General features: G+C 39.7%; 1 protein-coding gene and 1 long non-coding RNA gene across 9 annotated transcripts in view; one reads left to right on the top strand and one right to left on the bottom strand.

Annotated features, from left to right (window-relative positions):
- Positions 1 to 11,549, bottom strand: part of LOC134416403 (uncharacterized) — a 152,574-nt gene extending 141,025 nt beyond the window's left edge. For both annotated transcript variants that reach the window (XR_010027260.1, XR_010027261.1), the window contains exon 1: positions 11,445 to 11,549. This is a non-coding gene — a long non-coding RNA (uncharacterized LOC134416403). The remainder of the gene's footprint in view (positions 1 to 11,444) is intronic.
- A 250-nt stretch (positions 11,550 to 11,799) lies between these two features.
- Positions 11,800 to 22,886, top strand: part of MAP3K7 (mitogen-activated protein kinase kinase kinase 7) — a 47,927-nt gene continuing 36,840 nt past the window's right edge. For 5 of the 7 annotated variants that reach the window (XM_063153024.1, XM_063153023.1, XM_063153022.1 and 2 more), the window contains exon 1: positions 11,800 to 12,020. In XM_063153024.1, coding sequence (XP_063009094.1) covers positions 11,931 to 12,020 — 90 coding nt within the window. In that variant the 5' untranslated portion in view covers positions 11,800 to 11,930. The remainder of the gene's footprint in view (positions 12,021 to 22,886) is intronic. The other 2 variants (XM_063153025.1, XM_063153021.1) reach the window with 2 other exon arrangements.

Raw genomic sequence — 22,886 nt, 5'->3', positions numbered from 1 at the left:
TAATTTTTTATTTTTTAAATACAACTGGAGCCCATTTTTATTTTCCTTCCGGCTTTTAAGTATAGATTGTTCATGACACTTGATAACTTGTACAACCAGCATCTGTAGAGTAACTGCATTATCAAGCTGCCTATGGTATGTCCTTGCACAGGGGGCGAATAGAAACAGCCACACAGAGAAACACAATGGATGAAAGGCTGGGCCATAATACCAGCAGTTTGTGTTTCTTAAAAATGAGCAAAAACCTACCTGAGTCCATCCTTAGCTTTGAGCATAAGGATTATTCACTGTATCCCAGTGGCTGCATTGATACTGATGAATGCAATGGACCAAGGTCTGTCCTCTGCTCTGGAGACCAATATTCCCTGCACAGCACATATCAATACAGCTGAACTCCCTTCCATGCAAAGTAAGGGCTACAGCCAAACCCTGACAAACTGTCTGGGGAGCCCTTAGCCCTGCCAAGGACTATGCTGACCATTTAGCAGCATGCAGACCCCCAGACCCAGGCCAGGGCTCAGGTGTTCCCTAGTCTTATTCCACTTCCTAAAATAAATTATAAACTACAAACTGCAGTAGTATAGAAGTATAGACATGACCACAGAAAAGTTATGAAATGCAATGGTGGGGTGCAAACACATACAGCTGCTCACAATAGATCCTACAGACCTCTGCAAGCAACTGGAATAACCCCAGGTACTGCCACAGAGCTAGGTTAAAACTATTAATTATGTTTTGTTCCTGTACTTGACAGTGGTTAGGTCCGTTTTCAGGAGAGAAAAAACTGCATTCTCCTAAATACTTAATGTTTATTTTTTTTTTATGTCTGTAATGAATTGTAGGTACCTCTTTACTTATGTATAAAGGGGACAAACAAAGATTAATTTCTGAACAAACATACAACAGCTATTGTTTTAGTTAGAAAACAGAGGAGTCTGAAACAAAGTAATTTTTTTTAATGTAATAAAAGGTGAAAAAGTCTAAACAAAAATAATGGAGATTTTTATGACAATTACAACTTGCAATAAAATTTATTTGTAATGAGAAAAAAGTTGGGAAAAAGCACATTTAAAAAAGACTCTTAAGAACATTGTGCAACGACATTTGATTTTAACACTGAAGCTTTCTTCTTTGGAAACAAAAATCTGTCTTTAAAACATGTGCAGAAGGGGGTACAAATATAAATCACTAGAGCCAAAACAAGAGCTGTATAGTCAGTACCACAGTACCACCTTGTGGGGAAATAAAAATGGCTTCAGCATTGACTTCTTCCACTGCACAGTTTCAGGAAATACTCATCATATAAACATAAAATTATAACTAAGACAAATGAAAGAGACCCAGACATCAGCAATGTATGTGATGCATGATTTCTCCCAGGGTCAAATTACTCTTTTTGAAGAACCCATGTTCCAGATGAAATCTTTCAGAAGTCTACTGTAAAAACTTCCTGGAAGAAAAATGTATCCTTTTACATTTGCCTGCATTCTTTACTTGACTTCCATTTGTTTCAAATTTATTTCTCTAGTTACACTGAATCAAGAGAACAATTGCATCAGGCATGTCAAATTCCACCCACACAAAATGCTTCATAAAGTTAAAGGCTATGACACAAATAAACTAATGCCAGGATCTTTGAGATGACTTTTTTATTGCTTTTCTGCAACTGATGTAGATATTAGAGACAGTAATATTCCTGACTACATCTGAAGAAATAAGGTTATCAAATCCTCAGATCCCCAAAGGGAATTTTCATCTGCCTTTCTCCATTTCTTTCACATAATGAAAGAAATTTGTATGATTAAGTAATTGCTGGTTGTCAGAAGAAGTAGTTGCCCAGCCATCATATTTTAAGAGCTGTATTAAATGCAATTTTCACCCTTTCAAATATAACTTCTTATAGGCATCTCTGAATTTAATGAATCCATAATAAAGCAGAACAACTAGCTCTTTCTTTCCCAAGTTGTTTGGATGTTGACCAATGGGGCAGGGGGAGATGGGGAGAGGAGTATTCTTTAGGGGATTTTGTTGGGCTATTTTATATTTTCCTCCAATATATAAACAAAGTTTCAACTTGCTTTTCTTCTTGCTGTGGAGAACATGCCATTGATGGGAACAGTGCAGAAACAAACTCACAAGAAATTAACAAAATTGTATTCAGGTTTACTCTTCACACAGAACTAGGTTGTGACATTTAGACTTCTAGAGTTTGAGGACTCATCCACGTACAGCTATTTTACTAAGACTGATACTGGCTTTACCTGGGCTGGGGTGAGATCCCAATAGTGGGATTCCCTTCACCTTACTTTCATTAAGAAATTGGGTGAGGAGCCCAATTGCCACACATACCTACCTAACATCATCTCAGATTCCCCAGAATATGTTCCCTGGACCTTCAGCTCTTGACCTGCATCACATTTACCAGCCCCATGCAGAGGTCACAGAATCCCTGGGGATCTTTAAAGTCACCAAATGACTATTAGTAGGAAGCTGAACCAAGCCCTAGAAGTCTAACTGAAGTTTGTCACAGGGGCTTGCAGTAGAGAAAAAGACATCTCCAAAGAGTAATTTGGGAAGCAATGCCCTCTGAAGACACCTGTCTCTCCTTACTGATCAAAGAAGGAACTTTGAAACTAAGTGGGAACTAACTTCCAGGGAATCATATTTTGATGAGATTAAACTGAAAGTTAATGTATAACAGTTTATAGACTTGTTCTCTCTTTTTGCATCCTGACAATATTGGCATTGTTGGCTGTTGTTTGGGTTGCATGTCGTACATAGGATTTATACAGTGTGATCTGGCCTATAATGCATACATTATTCCAGGATACCAGTAAGCTCAGATGCCATTAGTGGTGGCAGTACCAGCAACTGGGGTCTGATTGCCAGGGATGGTTCATGTGCATGAACAGTCCCTCTGCACCCAGCTGCTCTTCTATGATCACATGCTCTCTTCCCAGTGAAGGCAGCACCTCTCTTTTCCAAATATGCATTTAATTTGCCAGAAAGACAGAAAAAAATATGCCTCCCTCTCAACAGGTTCTCCACAAACCAACACCCTAAAATCATGGCATCACACAAATTCCTCAAGTTCAATCTCCACATTCCCAGTCTCCATCTCAGTAGATCTGGCACACATCCCAGAAGCAGATGATTTTCCAGAAGATGCCACCACCAGGCACATGGAACTTGGAGGGCCTGCCATGCCACTAGCCATGTATGCCCCACAGTCTGGGAGACCCACAGACATTCTCAGATAAAAAGTATGCAAGTCCTGAAGTTAACATTTCAGAGTAGCTTTGAAGTTTTGAGTTTTCTACCACAAAACCACGAGATCTATGTATATATTTTTTTCACTAATTTTCCTTCATCTTCATGAGTAGAGCCCAACAGACACAGATTGAGATTCCCAAGAGGCACATGCTGCTGGGTCTCATCTAGGTAAATTAATTAGACAATGAAATGTTGAGATTATGCCAAAAATTAGGTCTTAGCAAGCTAACTGGCTCATCACATCTATTACATTGATCTGTTGAAGCAACAGCTATAGTAATGGCCTGAAGAAGGCTGTATTTATGAAACAGGACTAGAAGCTTCTAGTCTAGAAGAAGTTCTTTCCTTTCTAGAGGAAACACCAAAAAAATTTGTGATTTATCACTTCCATATTTACTGTGACTTTTGACTATAGTCTTATTTAATTGGGAGCATCATGTATAAAGCAGAAGAAAATGACTGTATTTCATTACAAACAAGTGATACAATGATATATACTGTTTACTTCCTTCTCCTATAATTTTATTTGCTTTATTCTTCCACTGATAGAAATGTGTTGTCTTGATTACAGATTATTTTTACTGATCATTTTTTAGATACCTTCTAGAAAGAAATACTGTCCTAATGATGCATGGCAAAGCATGTTAACAAGTACCTCTTTAAAAGAACCAGATCTTTTTGATTTTTGTTTTACATTATAGAACACTGACTTACAGCATACATAACATGTGAGTCAAATATCAATTAGAAATATGATTATCTGGTGGCATCTTTGGGTCCTCCATGTGCATTCATAGGCTGTTTTCCAAACACATCCACAAGCAACAAGAAAGCAGAGCCACACAGAGGACATGCCTGTGCACCCAACCAGGCTGAAGCTGCAGGTCCATGTTCCACACTCGTTCCATTGGTTATTACAAACCACACAAGAATCAGGGAGCCTTCTGTGAGATGTTTCCAGCCTGCTAGCATATCCTTAGGAACATAGTACAGCCAAGGTTGGAAGGATCCTTGAAAGATTATCTGGTCCAACCTTGTGCAGAAAAGGGAGGCTAGATGAGATTATGTAGCACCCTGTCCAGTTGTGTCTTGAAAACATCCAGTGAAGGCAACTTCACCGTGAGCCTGGATACTGTTCTAGGCAATGGTTATTCTCACTGTAAAAAAACTCTCTTGTGCATCACTACTAAGCCTGTTCTATCTGCGCCTCGCATACTGCACAGCCATCGCACTTCCCCCACACACTACAAACCACATAAAACAGTGACGCACTAACAAGCCAACCAACATCACAATCGCTATCTTACTACAACTAGCACCCATTGTACCTTTTCTTCCCTATGAAGAGAGGGACTCCATCCTCTCTGGAGAAGACCTTTAAGTATTAGAATACTTGTGATGAGATCCTCTCTTGAGCCTCTTCTTCTCAGGGAGAAAAGGACTAACTGCTTCAGACTTTCCTCATACAAGTTCTCCATTCAATGAAAAGCTCTCTATGTTCTGTGTTTCTGCCAGCTCTAGCTGGTAGGAAACCAGAAAGTAAGAGCATCTATTCCTGTTTCTCATTTAAATAGCAGAACAGATCTTCTAGAAGAAAAACTTTAAAGGTAAGTTCCTCATACACAAGAGCCTTAGTGTATGAGCTCAGACTACATGTCTTATCCCCATTTTGTGATGAAGATCATGAACAGCTTCCCCTCTTATTTCCAGTCTACTGCTCCCATGTTTTGTGATACTCCACCCACTTTTGGGTCTTGTATAAAACACACAAGGCTGTAAACTCCCTTTCCCAATATTGTGTTAAAAATCACACCTGCACCAATTCCTTTCACATGCTCTGATTCATTAATTAGAAGCTTTAAAATGAAAAATAATTATATTACTTCCCCAAGAAATAAAATATCAAAAATTTCTCCTACTTCCAATTTCACTTCCTTCTTTAGAATACCACCTTACTCACACAATTCAATGCATTACTTTCTTAATCTTAAGAACATGCAGTTCATTCCAATCTATATTCAGGTAAAGAAATACCACAGTAAGAATTTCTTACATTATTTACACTTTTAATAGCACATTTTTATTCAACATATGATTAGAAAATACTTCCTTGGGAAATTAATACAATACTTTGCTTTCACAGATAGTTATGACAAATAAATGATTTAATTAATCAGGACCATCCAGTGAAGTGACTTGCCCCAGTTGCAAGGAATATTTACAGGTCTCCAACCTGCATGCATTAACAGGGTTCTTGTGCAAAAAGGAGTTTCCTTTTACTTGAATATCACTTTCCATCAGTACTGTTTATCTTCACAATATCTTTATCTTTCCAATCTCTTTAAACAGAGGCAACATATATCCTATCTGTCTTTGCTTTGCAAGATTAAACATGCCAAGTTGTTTTATATTCCCTTCTGTGTTAATCCCTCTCTTATCTTGACCATCTTTGTAGCTTTTTTCTGCAACTAGTTAGGTCTCAATTCATTTTTCTTGGAAAGCAGGTACCAACACAGTTGGGCCTTTCAGATGAGGTCTGCATAAACTTTTATAGCTTTATTGGATATGTCAAATGGGATATATAAGCTTACACATTTTCTAGATGCATTACCTACAACACTCACAGTCCTCCTAAAACCAGTTAAACCATGCAAGTTGTAATCTTCTTCACCTCGTCTTCGTAAACCTTTCACAGGATAACAAGATGTCATGAGTTCTCAAATTAATTTATGAATGTGTATTCTAATATTTTAAATACTAGCCACTTTATTTCTCTTATCCTTGGAGTCATCTAATTTCTCCCATTTGATATTCTTATCCTTCTCTCCATTAACTATGCTGTCTAAACTTGCATCTTCAGAATCACTGTCATACTCCTAATTCTTTTATCAACACTGTTAATGAAATTACTAAGCTTTCTCTCAAAATTCAATCCTGAAAAGATTTTATTAGTAACTTCATTCCAATACTTCCCTTTTGATAGTCTCTACTGTCTCCTAACCACTCCCCTACTTTCTTTACCCATTTTCAGTTCTTCTAATGATTCTTATCATGTCCAGCTTAATTAACAATTTCCCACAAGACAATATATCAAATACATTCAAGATAGAATAGTTCTACCCTTTCTCCTTGCCTAAAAATATCACTGAATATCTCAAAAATGATCTTTTGTTAATCTGAGATAATTGACCTTTGATTAAAAGGATGTGACATTTCATTCCATTTACCTCCATGCTCTTTATTATTCTCTCCATTACATTTTATTTTAAAGCCTACTGAGAGCAGAGCAAAAGACACTTAGATGTCTGGATCTGTTCTTGCATCTTTCTAAAATACCTTTGCTACTTTATAGCTGACTACATTTACACCTCTGCCTAACACATCTTCCATCAGCAATTTCACGTACTGTATCTTTCAGACCTCTCAGTTCAAGATCAGCCAGTCTACAGCCATCTGTCTCCTTTTTCTCTGTGCTAAATTTGTTACTATCTTTCTCCCCCTGGCCACTTAGCCCACCCGGCTGCTGATAGCTGCACCAGAGAAAATGTGTTTGTTTGGTTACAGGTCTGAATCTAGGTAGGCTCTCACCTTTGCTGAGCCCTTACTGCACAGTTGCTGCATCATTTGACTTTCCTGGCTCTCTTGGTGGTTTAGACTGCTGGAAAACTCTGGGAGATCTAACATGTCCCAGACTAGGAGGCAAAATAAAGTGAAGAAACAAATGTGATTATTTGAGTTTCTGTAATACTCATACAACAGAACTTTTCCTTTTACTAAAGTGAATACAATTCCTTGCATACAACTGAGTTTGCTATTTAGCAAAGCAGCTCATGCATTTATTTTGCAAGGCTTTTTTAGTTTGTTTTTTTTAATAGATGTATTTTATCACAAATAATAGGGAACACCACCACTGAAGGAATTAATAGCTATTTGGAAGATTTTACATACTATGGGGAAGTCTTCCCAGACTGCAAAAGAAGCAATAAAAATACATGAAGCATGCTGGGGGTGCTATCTCAGTGTATTTGGCAGAACACACACAAGGGTGTTCCCATCAAGGTTCCCAAGACTGCAACCATTAATGCAGGACATAATTGAAGAAATCATTGAGATTCAAAGTGGAATCTGACACACACACAATATTGCAACCTGCTCTTGGGAAATATTAATGTACAAGCCAAAGGAGTTGCATGAGAAGAATTAGGCAACAACTTGGCCATGCAGAGAAACAGAAGTCTCTCAATATCATCACAGTGATTTGTCCTCATGAGATATTTCCACTGTTCCTGCACTGGAAGGAGTGTTAGCATTCAAAAACACCTAATCATGGGGGATTAGATGCAGTGCTTTTTATTAAGAGCTCTGGGAATCGGGGTATATTCAACCCAAATCTGATTCCAACCATACATCCGAAATGATCATGTTTTATACTCTTTCACGTTAATTATTAAACTTATATTGTTCTATTGTATACATAAATTTAGCCCCTCTCAGAATTTCCAACGTAGTTTCTCATTATTCTTCTTATGGTTATATAATAATTACATTTAATTACTAAACAATCATCACATCTAACAATTATATAATTTATCATACTGCTTATGCAGGTGCAGTTAGTCTGGGAAAGCACAAAGCCTAACATTTTAGATTCTATCTATCTTTAACTTTTTCCAGGGCTCCACTATCAGGAGCAGTGGGCTTCTCTGGGGAACCTCCCAGCTGGGACATGAATTTGTGGGGCACATGTGTGTTTCATAGTGTTCTCCATACTACAGTCACCAGGAACCTGCTCTTTAATCACAAAGGGTTCCCACAAACTGAAATAACATAACTTCATATTTACAGGACAATATTTAACAGGGACAAAATAGAGTCAGATGTGGCAGAAACATATTCCTGCGCTTAATCTAGAAGGGAACGTTTTTTGTTGTAGGCATTCCAGTTATAGATACCATTCAATATGTTCCACCACTGTTTTCTAGTTTCAATCCTCAATCACCTAAAGTGTGACATTTTAACCAATTTTTTTTAAATGCATATACTGAAAAAACAACACAAGTTAAAGTCTTTTGAAAGAAGAAATCACTTAGCTTTTTTCTAATTAGGTCAGTGGAAAATAATTCACCCCTCTTTAAAAATTGTCAGAGTAATTTTAAGGCAGATGGACGAAGGGTAGTCAGGATAATGTATCTGTGCCTTTGTCTGTATTCATGAAAATGTGTCCAAATTCCAAACTGTACAATTCCATATTATATTGGATAAATTTTCATTAGCATATGCAGATATTAGGGTTAAACCTCAGGTCTGTTAAGCTGTCCAGGTGGACTTTGTTTATATTTTGCATCAGACTTACTGCTGTCTCTTTTGTAAAAAACACAGCCCTACACTCTAAGACAGGTGTGACAAAAAGCTCCACAGCAGCTGCCTCAGATTGGAATATTTGTGCACACTCTGGACATGGTACCCAGACCTTTCCACCAGTCTTCAAGCAACCTCCCAGGCAAGGCAACCACTTTTCAGTGTTAGAGAGAGGCTGAGACCCAGAATGTGGACTTCCCAGGTTCTAGGTTTTTCTTCTAAACACAAGAAACATTCTTCTCCAAGACAAGCACAGCAGGTGCAGCTTTTCTTTTCCTTTTTCTCCTGTATCTGTTGAATAAATATTTTGGGACTGTACAAGCAGCACCCAGTCCACAAAACAGCTAATCTTAACTAATTAAGACTGTGTCAGTCAGGAAAAAAGAAAAAAAAAATATCAATATTACTACATACTTAAAACCCCTCCTGATCTTCACACCAGTGACATTTTGATAATGATGATGACTCTGCCTTCACAAAGAAAGAGCTCATTATTTTTGAGATACATATTTCCACATCAATTTCTGAGAGGAAATGAACCTTACAAGCAGCTATAATTGGAATGCTCTCTTCTGCTGTCTTAATACCCATCAAAAAAATGTAACAAAGGTAACAGAAAAATCTCTCCACTGAAAAACAGAAGACTGCAACTGCCATCTGCCTGATACATACCCTCAAGAGAGGCCTGTGAAACATAACAGAAAGCCAAATATTCAGTTATATTTACCAGAGAGCACCAACTGCCACCCCCTGAAATACAACCATGCACTTGACATTCTTTCTAAAAAAAACTACTGATGCAGTTCACCTTTCCCAATGCATATGTGCCCAAAAAAGAAATAAAATATTAAGCTTTTGGCCGGAGATCGTGCTCATGATTGCAACTAAGTATCAGGATGATGGATTTCAAGTATCCAGTGATAGATTTTCACACCTCCCTTTCTTTTCATTCAAGGTTTATCCTTGGCTTCAGTTGACTTCAGGTGTTTCGTGTCTTGATCTACAAGTTTTTAGAGAACTGAAGCAGTATGAAGCCAGTATGAACCAGACTGAAAGGAGTCTGGTTTTCATTGGACTTGCAGTTTTCTCAATACCTCAGAAATCCATATTCCTAATCTTCCAATAATCAATATATTGCACACTCCAGCAGCTGAGACAGCAGCAGCAGCTGCTTACACAAGTGATACACCTTCCTGTGAGAAGTTGTGAGGTCCAGGTATAAACACGGTTCTTTATGACTGTGTCAAAGCATGACTAAGAGGAGCACTAATAGTGGCTTTTGAGAAAATGAAAATCAAATGCTTCACTGGGTATAAGGGAGTGCCAGGGTCAGTATGAACATCCAAACCTATAAACAAGCTGAGAAAGTAGGGGCTCTGCATAACGTCACTGCTGGATGAAGCAGGTATTAGCCAGATTTTGTGGTACTTGGACTAACAGAAGATTCTTTAGATCTTTCTACACCAAACCATATCAGAAAATCAAAAAGCAACAGCAGAAACAGCACATTCAGCATATGAGTCTGCTCCCCACGCACACACAGATTGCTTGGGCAATGTAATTGCACCAACCCCACCAGCCCTGCATACGAGTTTCATCTTGCATGCAACAGAGTCAACACGTACTGTGACTGCTTGGCTGCGATTTCTGGATTGGTGTACATCTGAGAATCCTGGACAAATTACAAAAGCTGACAGAAAAATACAGGAGGGGAGCAAACAACCCTTAATAGCAACCTGTCACAAAGTGCAGTAGCTCAGATAGAGGTACTTTCACTTTGGCTTTTCTGACAACAGCTGAGCCACCGTAAGATTAAGTCACTTCCCACATTCATCCTTGATTTTTTTTTCCTAGTTAACTGCTTAAGCGGCTTTCTCAGGCTAGCTCTGTGAACCAGATCTCTCCATATTTATGAGATTTCCTTGTGAGGCACAGACATTCACTATCATGCTAGCAGAGGAAGATCTAGGAAAGCTTACTAGATCTACTAAAATTACATACTATTAATAGTATTGTATAATAACATAACTTTTTATATATAGCCCAAAGGCTAAACATATCAAAATGAAGCACAGCTGTTTCAGTGGAACACAGCAGCTCTATTCACTCATCTCAGCAGTGATTTCACACCATGGACTGCCCTGAAGCATCAGTCTGTCACATTTACCACCGAAACGCTAATGGGGTGGGTGCTGCAGCCAAAAGCAGGAGCAGGAGCAGGAGCAGCAGACAGCCCGGGCAAAGAGTGGGTCAAGACTCCCTTGGAGAGGGAGCGGTTAGGGTATACGTTCATGCTCTATCCCTTTCTTACTATGTGTTTACATCAACCGCTCCGTTCTCCCTCGCTCCACAGCCACCCTCCTAAACACAGGTTTCCCCTGAGAAAGCACCGCTGTGCTGAGAAAGCACAAGGCCTGCCCTTGTCCCGAGACCCCGTACACCTCCTGCCCTGGACAAATACAAACACAGGGGAAGGGCCTGCGCCCGGCACTCGCATGGCGGTGACACGCAGCCCCGGGATGGTGCCGTGTCCGGCAGCCGCCCGGAGCGCGGGGAGCCCCGCCGGACTGAGCCCGGCAGCCCCGGCTGGGACGCGCGGCCGGGGCTCTGCCCGCGGCTCCGGCTGGCGGCAGGAACAGGAAGCGGGGCCGGGCAGGGGCCGCGGCTGCTCCCCCTGGCGGCAGCGGGCGGCGGGGCGGGGCGGGGGCGGTGCCACCGCCAGGCCGTGGCCCCGCCGCGGTCGCCCGAGAGGCCGCTGCTGCCGACGCTTCCCCGCCCGCCCCCGCCTGGCGCTCCCTCCCTCCCTTCCTTACTCTTTCGCTCCGTCCCTCCCTCCTCGGCCGGGCAGCAGGAAGCGGCTCTGATGTCAGCGGCCGCGGCGCGGCTCTGAGCGGCTCCCCCACCCCCGCCGCGGCCCCCTCTCCCGCTGCCGCCGCTGGGGCTGGCGGCGGAGCCCGGCTGCGGCCCCGGGGGCGCCGCCTTCTCTCGCCCGGGGACGCGCGGCCGAGGCGGTCCCGAGCTGCGCAGAGGCCGCGGCCTAGGGCAGTCGGCGCGGCGCCCCGCGGGGGTGCGGGAGGGCGCGGGATGCGCAGCGGCGGCGCCGGGGCCTGTGCCCGCCGCCAGTGAGGCCCGAGGGCGCCGCGGATGCGGCCCCGGCGGCGCCTCGGCCAGGCCCGCCCCGACCTGCGCCCGGAACCGCCGCCGAGCCCCGCGTAGCCCCGGCTCCGGCCCTCGGCTGCCCGGTGCCGGACCCTCGCGTAGCCCCGGCCCCCTCTCCTCCCTGCGGTGAAAGAGGAGGCATGTCCGCTGCCGCCTCCGCTGAAATGATTGAAACCCCCCCGGTCCTCAACTTCGAAGAAATCGACTACAAAGAGATCGAGGTGGAAGAGGTGAGTGAGGGTCCCGCCGTCCCCCTGGCTCCCCGGGCGCGGCCAGCCTGGCCCCGCCGCGCAGAGCCCGCGGTTCTCCTGCCCGGCCCCGCGCTGCGGACGGGCCCGCGGGGGCTCCGCGGGTGCGCCGGGATGCCGCGGCCCCCGGTGTACCTGAGCGGGGCTTCTGTGCTCCCGTGGATGCTACGGCGGCTGGCACCAGCGAACAAAGGCGGTCTGGCTGGGAGCGGAGGTGCCAGCTTACTCCTGCCGGCCCTGCTGCTGGATGCCTTACTGTGGAGTTTTATTTAAACGAGATAGATTTGTTCAGGACTTTAAAAGTTTCGCCGCCCATTTTGCCACTCACTTTAGTACGGGTGGCAAGCATAGTTGTCAGGAGAGAACTGTTAATTCTAATCTTTCTTTTAGATCTCTATGCCCCTGCTTTCACCTTCTGCCACCAAACTGAGCCATTGTATATGTGATGATCATACCACTCTTAATGATTTGCTAAATTTACAGCTCTGTGAGCTGTAAGGATAAACAGGTTTTTTTTTTCTTAACACAGGCTATTGGTGTTGCACTCATCGATGTTTACCATTTCATTTGTGACCTGTGCCTGTTATGTAGAAAGTGACATTCAGTTATTGTATAATAAAATTGGAAGGAATCTTTTCTTCTGTGAAATTCACATAGTGAAATTATTTCAGGTGTATCTTTCATCTGTCAGGGGTCCTGTAAAAGTGAGGTGGGTGCCATCTAGGGTAGCTTGTGTGCTTTAATAAAGGGCTCCATAGTCTCTGTATACTACAGTGTTGTTTGACTCTCAGAATTACTCAAAAATATTGCTGCTGTTTTTTCCTTTGTTGTCTGCTAAATTCTCTACAGGAATTAAGTTTCTTCATATAGATCCATAACAAATTTGATGAGGCCAGCTTGTAGAGTCTGGGCCTAACAGGCATCCAAGACTGCTGAAACAGTCCCTGTGCTTTTATTTGTAGATTACCATCTTTCTTTTAGAGTAATAATTATCCTGTTTTCCTTAAAAAGTTTGTGTGGAAGTGGAGTTTTATGTAGTAGCTTTTATAAGTAAAATCTGCATCGCAGATTTTTACAGTACTTTGCTAGATACTGGTTTGTTCTTAATATCCTACTGGGCTTGGGTCACCTGGGGTTAATTCAGGGACCTTAAAATCTGCCATGGAGCACCAGGGCACCTGCTGTATTCAGTTAGTATTCTGGTGACTTTGGCTTTCACCATAGCAAGCACTGGGCACTGGAAATTTTCAGAAGACAATATATTTCAAAAGATTGCCTCTATCTCTTTTTGTGAATTTGGCAACCATAAAGATTTTTGTTTCTGTAAGTCTAGTTGTTCTGCCATCCTTTATGCATTTAACTCTTCTGAAGTGAAGGTATTTTTTGTTGTTTTTGCAACACTTACTAATAGCTGGGCATCAAATCACATGTTTTGGGAGAAATATAATTTCTCACCCAATGAAGAAAGTTTAAGTGGGTTGTCCATTGTAAAAAGGTACCCAGTGATGCCTCATTGAAGTGAGTACCACATCTGCTGTGTTAGACATAGCCCTTTGAATTAATAAAGTGCTGTACAAATCTTTAATCCTCACAACACCCTTGGGGAGGTGTTAGCAAGGATTGTATTGCTGTTTTACATATGGGAGATGTGGAGCTGCCTAGTGTGTAATTGGTGTAACTAGAGTCTGCCATTCTAAGGTTTGGTGCTCAGAGCTTGATTGTGTCCCACACGTGTGCCTGGGGCTCACAGAAACAGAACTGTCAGTACAAAAATGTATCTCGAGACAAAGCTTAAGTAGAAATTTGTTTAATGCAGTTGTTGTTATTCTAAACGCAGTATCTTCGTAGAGATACAAAACTCATGTGATGTAAGCAAGACAACTTTGATAGTGTTGTCTCCATGAAAAAATCTGGTCACAGCTGGCATAGCATTTTGAGTGTAGCTGTCTTCCCAGAAGTTCTTAGAGGCAAAGGGAATACCCTAGTGTTGAACAAAGTCTAAATGTCATTGCACAGAGGAAGAAATAAGACCCGCTTTACAAGAAAACAGATGGATTGAAGATCCTACTTAGGCCTTGCTTTTCTGAGCTGTGGGTGTTGACCTCTTACTCACGATGCAGTTTCAGCACAAATAGTCAACTTTGTAGTCATAACAAAACACACATCCTTACTGAGGATTTTCTGTGCTCTCACTTTAGGCTCAGAGGTTTTCAAGGATTTTAAGTGGCTGTAATATCTCAAAATGGTCATATTTGTGCTTGGCAAACATCTAATGTTTCAAAATGGAGTGTTAAGAGATCTACACTGGAAACTCAACTGCTTTTATAATCATAGCTTTGCTGTTGTATTATCAAGGCTCTCTTGTCAGCAGATAGCAGTCCCACTCTGCCACTGGTTTATTAATAGATATTGAAGTTCTGGAATACTTGCAGGCACAGAGAACTTGCTAATAAATGTGAGATCTTTAAGTGCACTTTCATTGGGTTTGTCTGAACTCTACTGAGATAAAAACAAGAATATACCATATTTTGGTTTAGCTACCATGCACATGACTAACTGTAGTGTTACTTCCCACCAGTCAAACACATCTTCAGTTTCAGAATGCCTTTTTGTTATTTCAAGTGCTTAAAATGAAGTAAACCATAGAGACAATTATTATGAAAGAGTTGGAGTCAAATCAAAATTGATGTGACACAGCAGGAGCATCTTCAAAGCTAGAAGGGGAAAAACAACACAACTTTTGTTCAACAGAAGTGCTCTCTATTTCACTATGCAAATTTTTGATTGTGAAAATGGCAATTTAGTTTTTAGTATTGTATAGAAAAATCATTAGAAACTGAAAAAATAAAATCTAATGTAGCTGAAATCAAGTCAACAATAAAAAGCTTAATAGCCTTGTTTTAAAATCTCATATTTGAATCTAGAACAACACTCTGGTTGTTGAAAACTCCTCTTCCCAGGGGAGTTTCCACATCTAAGCTAAAACAGTCTTTGGTTTTTAATTGTTCTGGCAGCCTACTCCTTGCCACTCTTTCCTGAAAATTCCACAGGCTTTCCTCCACCAGGTAACTGGGTAAGAGTCCCATACATGACCGAAACAGAGACCTCTCCATCACATGATGTGTGTGTGCTTGGATTGCACAGCCAGAGGTACATGTCTGGTCATGTGTACTGCAACCCTGCCCAGTCACTGCCTGATGCAGACAAGTTAAAAAACTAATGCCATATTTGCATAGGTGCAAGTTACTTTTGGATGGTCTGAAATGTAAATTATTTGAAAACTGTTGTTTAATGCTCTACTGGTATATTGCAGTTTACTGAAGTTTCTTTTCAACAATCTATTTGGGCAGTAGTTAATTCTAAGAGAGTTAGGGTCATGTTTTCTTTGAGATGAAGAGATAAGCTTTATAAATATTTATTTTAGAAAATTTACTTAAGGTCCCAGCAACTAAGGAGATGGAATTTATAGTATATCCACCTATCTTAGATATTTTCTAAATAGTTCATTAATGTCATTAACTGAGTAGTGTGCTGGGAACTACATGCGTTCCTTCCAATTCTGGAGCAAAACAAGAGAATGAAGAATACAGCAAGGCAACTGGGTTTTGCTTCCCTTTATATAGTTAACTTTTAAAAAGTTAGTGAGTTGCAGTGTCTGATTATGTCCATTACAAGGTAAAGCAGATTTGTGTGAGTTGCTGTTGAACATGGAGATGTTACTGCCTCCGTTGTTTGTGTGTCCTGGGAGATCATCCCCACTTGTAGAATACCAGTCTGAAAACTTGGAAGAAATTTGGAGAAGAACCAGATGTGATTTGAGATCTGAACAGCATTATTGGATAACTGAGATGAGTACAGAAGGATTGGTTCTCAAAAACCAAGGGTGGTAGTTAGAAATCCATTTGAACTCAGTCAAATTTCTCAGCCTTTTTCAGTTATACATCAAGGTGCAAAGCTGGGTATTCAAAAACAAAGGCGAAAAATAAGTACATGGTGAAAACATATGCCAGTATTTTCTCTGATTTTAGTCTAAATGATTTCTGGAATAATTCAAATAACTACTTAAATGTAGTTTAATTACACCAATAGAAGATTCTCTTCATTCATTTATGCAAGAAAATAGCTGGAATGTCAGCTGGGGTGTGAATTTATAGCAAAAGTGATGCAACACCTATTCCATGTGGATGAAATTTACTAGTGAGTTAGAAGATAGCTAATAAGCTAGTTAAACTCTTAATGTGGCACTTTACACTCATTTCTACAAATGCAGATACATTCAGTGAATCAGTTTGTATCCTGTAAAAGAGACTCATACTTCATAAAGAACACATGGGAAAGAAACCTCACAGATCTTCCTGTTTCAGTGATGAAAGCAAGATCCATATTTATGAGATCATATGAAAAAAAGAAAAAAAACTGATACAACAGAGCAAATTTCACATTTCACCCAGTGTATTGTTACCAGTATTTTACTAGTTGCAGAATACTTGTTTGTTTTCAGGTTTGGCTTTTTCCAAAGACCAGTAGTTTTAGACAGCACCAGCCCAGAGAGCTCATGTTAGAGTCCTGTACCCTGAGTGCCTCATTATCCAACATCTTGTTTCTAAAACAATAATTCACTCTCTGGGCTGCTCTAACAGAACAAATTGATTCATACTATCAGAAAGTTGTTTTGTTAATGTTTTTTAATTGCCACTAATTAAAATGAGTTCAGTTCTCGAGACAGATGTATAAAATCCTATCAGTGCATAAAAGCTTTTCAATATGTGATAAACCAGAATGAAAGTATAACCTGATAAACTGTTATCTTTGCGATGCATGCATTTCTTGGAATGGCTTGAGCTATCAAAATGCAGGGAGGGGTTGGTTGCATGTTCAGAGCCAAGGAAGAATTTCTGGAAACATAATTTTCGAGAGCAGGCTGCATGGAGTTCTGAGTAACCTGGTCTAGTGGAAGGTGTCCCTGCCCACGATGAGGGATTGGAACTAGAAGATGTTTGGGGTCCCTTCCAATCCAAACCATTCTGTGCTTCTATAGTTTCAGGAACATGTATGATGATACTTTGATTCTTCATAAACAAGTTCTAAAGAAGCTGAAAAGAGAATTAGTTCTTAAAACAGAACTAAATTCAGATAGACCAGCCACTTAATGAAAACTGTACAGTGTTATACAGCTCTAACAGATGAAACCCTAGATAGGAGCCAACTGTATGAGTTTCTCAAGCAGAATTTTCCTATATTAAGAATCTAAGTTGATTTTTAATAACCACTTTCAGGGAGAAATATTTTTTCTTCCGTGTTTTGCATAACTTCTAAGTTCATACTTGGAAACTAAATCTAAACTAAATTACTTAGTTTACTTCAAATTAGTAGGGTTGCTTCCAGGGGTTTTGGGGGTGGGGGAGTGGAGAGGATTTGGAGGTTCTTCATTGCTGTATGAATCCCAGAAAGGAAAAGCAACATTTAGAGTTGTGCTGACACTAGTACAAATAAACTTAACCAGTCAAAGAACATAGCTGTAAGAATTGGCAGATAGATCTGAGCTCCTTCCTAAAAGTGCTGCCAGGGTATTGGCCACAGTCATTTGTGGCACGGGGCCGATTTGCTTCAACCTACTTAATAAAGCATAGCACACACAGAGGAACTGAAGCTGGAATTTGACGCTGGTTGAATGAATGATGGAAAGTGTAGGAATATAATTTTAGAAGCTCTAAACTGTTGTTCATGGCTTCTTTTGGCACTTTTTAAAAATTTAAGCTACATCTGCCATGCATTTCACATATGTGAAAAACTGAAAATATTAGTATTCGTTATTGGTACTGCTGGAGCTCTGGTAGACAGAGAGAGTAGAAGCAACTGAATTTTAAAATGTGAATCTTTTTTGTGTTTTTTAGAACACATAATAGAACTTTTTTTTCCACTCTCTCTCATGTAGTATCTGGAGCTTGAGAGATCCAAACATACATCCCATTTCATTAGCAAATATACCAGTAAACAAAGCAATATAGATATTAAAGATAACTTAAAGCCTGTTGTCATTTTGGAAGCACAGATTTTGTTGGGTTTCTGGTTTTGGATTTTTGTAACTGCTTGTTCTGCCTTCCAAAATCGTAAATGAGCAGTCATACAGTAGATACAGCAAATTATGAAGTCAGTTCTCTAAAGAATACTATGTCTGCTAACCAGGGAGCTATTATATTTTATTGCTGTCTTATATATCCAGCAAGGTTTTTTTTAGAAATAAAAGCACTAAGTATCCAGCATGCAGAACTACCTTACATGGAAACTTTATGGATAAAGAGAAAAACTTTGCATTTTTATGTTTTTGAGTTAATAGAAAACTTGTGGAGTTTATGCAAAGTTGAAATTAATTTTTCCAAAGTTTTAATATTTGTTAGGGAATTATAGTGCATCTGAATAAATAGAGATGCATTTTTCTTGTTTTACTGGGGGAGGGGAAATTTTTGGTCACATCCCTTAGGACAAAATACATCCTTAAGCTCTTAACATATCTGCAGTCTCTATTTCCTGCATGATTTCTAGTCTACATAACTTACCAGTCAGTATAGTCTACATACTTACAAGTCAGTATCATGTATCTTTGTTTATGTACAGCATTTGATACTATTTGTACACAGAGACAGAGGTAATGCTTGTTCCAGGGTTCTTGTATGGTTCATATTCTTTAAATAAGACTCTAAATACATTATCTGGAAAACATGCAAGTGGCACTGTCCTTCACCATGTCACTTTGTCGCACAGTAAAATGTAACTTTTTACTGGTATGTATTTTACAGGTAGAAGAATAAATTTTAATACACTTCTCAATCTTTGAACCTCTTTAAGTATTACTTCAGTTTAAAATGGTTTGTGTCATGTACCAAGTGTTTTTTGACAAACTTAATTCTCTTCTGTGATAAAGGTAGAAGCAGACTTGTTCTTACTCTATTTCTTATCTACCCTATATCTTCCTTTTTTTTTCCTAGAAGATATTTAAAGAAACAGAATCTTTTACTAAAAGAATGTGTTTATTTTTAGATCATTTTCCAAATAAACACAGTGCTACAGATCAACTGCTGTTTATTGATTTGTTGTGTCAATGATTCCATTAACTGTGCTTCATATAATTCCGAATATGCGCTGTTGCCCAAGCATATGGTGTGGCACCAGCAGCAGGGGACAAGAAGGAATGAGCATGAAGAAACTAAAGTTCAGGCACTGCCTCCCTCCTGTGATATTAAGTTACCTAGTTCCAGCACGAGGTGCTGAAGGAAACTATATAGTGTTTAAACTGTTCTGACAATATCTAAGACTTACTCCTTTAAAGAATAAATTTAAGGGAAGAAAATTATATGTAAATGGATTCCACCACAAGCTGCATTCTGTTGATTATAAAGGGGTTTTTGCTATGAGTAATATACTTTTTCCAGATTAAGTAGGAAAAGCACACTGAGTTTTCACATATGGGAAACCAATTTGTATTGGATCTGTCATTGTTTCTGATGGTTGCTCCTTTCATTTGCCATCCAAGAGCCTGAACTGCTTTAATGGAGGATCAGCTCTTCTGTTTTCCCTGTATCCTAGGTAAATATTCACTGCATCCATGTCCTCTTCTCAAGTTTAACCTTCTGCCTAAGCAGGCAACAAGTCACTGATAAATTGTTATGAAACCTTGACTGCATAATCATTTATCAAACTATTTTCACGAGTAATAAAATTTACATACTTGGTGGTCTCACAGCTTTCCATTACATAATTGAGGTTTAGATTGCCTGGTAGACTCTTCCTCTTGGTGCACAACACTGATTTTTATTTTTTTTTTAATTATTATTTTTTTCCAGTCATCAGTGGGACTTCTTAAAGAACATCTAATTCTTGGAATTTATTCCACTTTTCAGCTAAAACCCAAATATTGTGACATTCATGGCTCAATGTAAAACACCACATGGGGCATTATACTCGTTTCTGTGAGTCTCTTCAGTTATTAGAAATATTATTTAAAAATACAACAGCATTAAAAAATAATGGTTTCTTTAGTATATTAATTGGAAGTACATGTACCAGTTCTCAGGATGAAACATGCAAATAGTCATGAATTTTTCTGCAGGGAAGTAGTATGCGTTTATATTGATTTATGAGCTGAATTTACCATGTGGAATCAAATGGAAGAGATGCATGGAGTTTCTTTTTTTTGTTATACATCTCAAAAATATAAATAAAATATAAATAAAATGTATAGAAATATATGTAGTATATATTGCATATTGATAATATTAAAATAATATACATAATGTATATAGTGTATGTGTTTATATTGACATATACAAGGCTTTTCAGCAGGCAAAGATACAACTAGCCAGAAAAAAAGTAAGCCTGACCCATCACAAACTGTTGTAGGTAATTCAGGCTAAGTGGAAAAAAAAAGTCAAATTACTTCATTAAATTTTTAGACCAGTCTTTTAACTGACACATATGCACTGCTTTCAAATCACTCTTTTTGTTTCTGTCATTGGATTAAATGTAACAGTTACAGTTGAAAACTCTGAAAGCATGTGAGAAAAGGTATATTAAGAAAAGGAACCTTCTAAAAGGTGTCTCACAGAGACTTGAACCATTAGGCCAATTGTATCCACCTAGGATAATTCATTTTATGCCCATCTCCTTTTCCCTAAGTGAAAGGGAGTGTTCTTCCCACTCGGTTGGGTAACCCTGTTTGGATTTCTTCAGTGTAGGGGAGCAGCAGATGTGGAACTAACTGTATTGCTTCTGCCAATACACTTCATCCTTCACAAGCTGCTCTGTGGCATCCTTCTGTCATTAACTCTTCTTAGTATTTCCCTGGTGCTTGCATTTATGTGCTCACTAATCACCATTTCTGTGAAATGCGGTCTTACAGCACACACACTGACTGATGAGATGTTCCTTATTCTGTAGGTCTGATCATGTGCTGTACAAGATGGGTAGGGGCTTTCTAATGGAGAATTTTTGTGATGGTGGGGGGCCTGCCAGCCCCTAGAAAGTGAGCAATTTTATTCAAAACATGGTCTGAGAGAAAAGGAAATAACAAGGAAGACTGTTCAGGACTTTTATGTCTTCCAGTGACTCATTGTTTCCAGTTTGTTTATATGTACTATTTTTGTAGGCTGCTCATCTATCATTCATGGCTTGGTGTTTCCAACCTCACGTGTGGAATGCAAGAAAATAGTTAGTGTGTGTTACATCAGGACAAGATGTAAGAAGGCAACACAAAGTGCAAGGCACTTTGGCTGGGGGATGAGGTTACAATCAACAGGTTCTGTTCTTAAACAGAGCAGAATTAGGCATGTTCTGTGCATCTCCTGGGCATGTCTTTTCACAGACTCTGTGAACCACTGCTGTGGAAAGTAAACGTGAGATGGCAGGAACTCCTGGAAGGCAAAGTGCATGCTGTAATGTAAAAGAGAAAAATATTTCTTACAGTAAAAAGGAAACCAGAAGAAGAAAGTGCCTTTGATCACCATGGCTCTCGGGGGCAGCTGTACCTTATATCCACATGAAACTTTTAAGAAATATTAAGCATAATTTCCCTCTTTCTATCTTTCTTAATGTAAGATCTTGATGGGGTTTTTTAATTTATATTTTTCATCTCTTCACATTGGGGCCTTGATTGCAGACTTTCTCATATCCATCATGACAGGTCTTGAGTTATGCATCTACAGCCCTTACCATCCCATTCCCAGGGGAAATCAGTTTCACTGTTTATTTATTTGGGAAGCACATAGTAAGAACCTAACCCAAGGATTACATAAATGGAAGTCAGCCCCTTGTTTCTCCTCCTCTCTCCTACTTCTCATCTTGCCTGCCCTGCATTTTTTGGATTTGGAGGAGCTCCTTTTCCTTCTGTGCCTGTGTGTGCCTTGGGTTTCCTCCTCTTCATCATTTTCTTTTGAGCATATGAGTAACAACGTACTTGTCTGTGCTTTCCTGTAGTGGCTGCAGTCACTGCTTTGGCAATACCTTCATTTCAATTTTACATCTCACATACATGTTTTGTCATTATTCCTGTATGTTGCCATTTTTCCTTTGAGGAATAATTAAAAGAAGTGGATTTTCAATTAAACATTATGTGTAATTCACCAGTAACTGAAAGTGACCTTCTTTCTATCTTGCTTTTTTTATTTCTATGCTTGGTTTCAAAGAGCTGCTCAAAATAATGGTGGTGTTCACAGCAAAGGTTAAGGATTACTTGAACACTATAATATGCAGTAGCAGCTACTACTGCTTTTGCAACTTTATAGTGAAGAGTTATGACTCTTGTCTGGGGTTGTTTTTATCCATCATTTTAGGCAATGTTATTTCCAAATAAGCTAGAAAGCAGACTTCAACAGAAATAGGGATAACTTAGTTCATAGACACTTTTTTGGAGGACTTGCAGGATAATTTACTGCTATCACACTCTTGAGTCATCTATGAGAAAATGAACTGATAACTTAGCACATGGAACATCTTGTCCCAATTTCATCATGGTCCTGTGCAATTGTGTATACATTTAAATTTCAGAAGTCTTAATTCCTGTTTTTTTTTAGCAAGAATGAACAAATACAGCAGATAGGTGTCATTTCAGGGGTGAAACCTGAAGAGAAAAAAAATAAGGTCTCATTCCTCTAATTTTCTTCTGAGCAAATCTTGTTCTAAATAATTGAGATTCTACTTTTCTGAGACACTGTCACTGCACATTAGTAATAAAATTTTTTTTGTATGTGTGTTTTCCAATTCTTGCCTAAATGATCACTTGGGCAAGCTTAGCTAAGTCTAGTTATGCTTTAATGGCATAGTATTCAATTCCTACTGCAAAACTTGAGCCTGTGT

The sequence above is a fragment of the Melospiza melodia genome, chromosome 3 (genome assembly GCF_035770615.1).
Source record: "Melospiza melodia melodia isolate bMelMel2 chromosome 3, bMelMel2.pri, whole genome shotgun sequence".
Lineage (NCBI taxonomy): Eukaryota > Metazoa > Chordata > Aves > Passeriformes > Passerellidae > Melospiza > Melospiza melodia.
The sequence above is the reverse complement of the archived record's forward strand: the minus strand, read 5'-3'. Positions and strand labels throughout refer to the sequence as shown.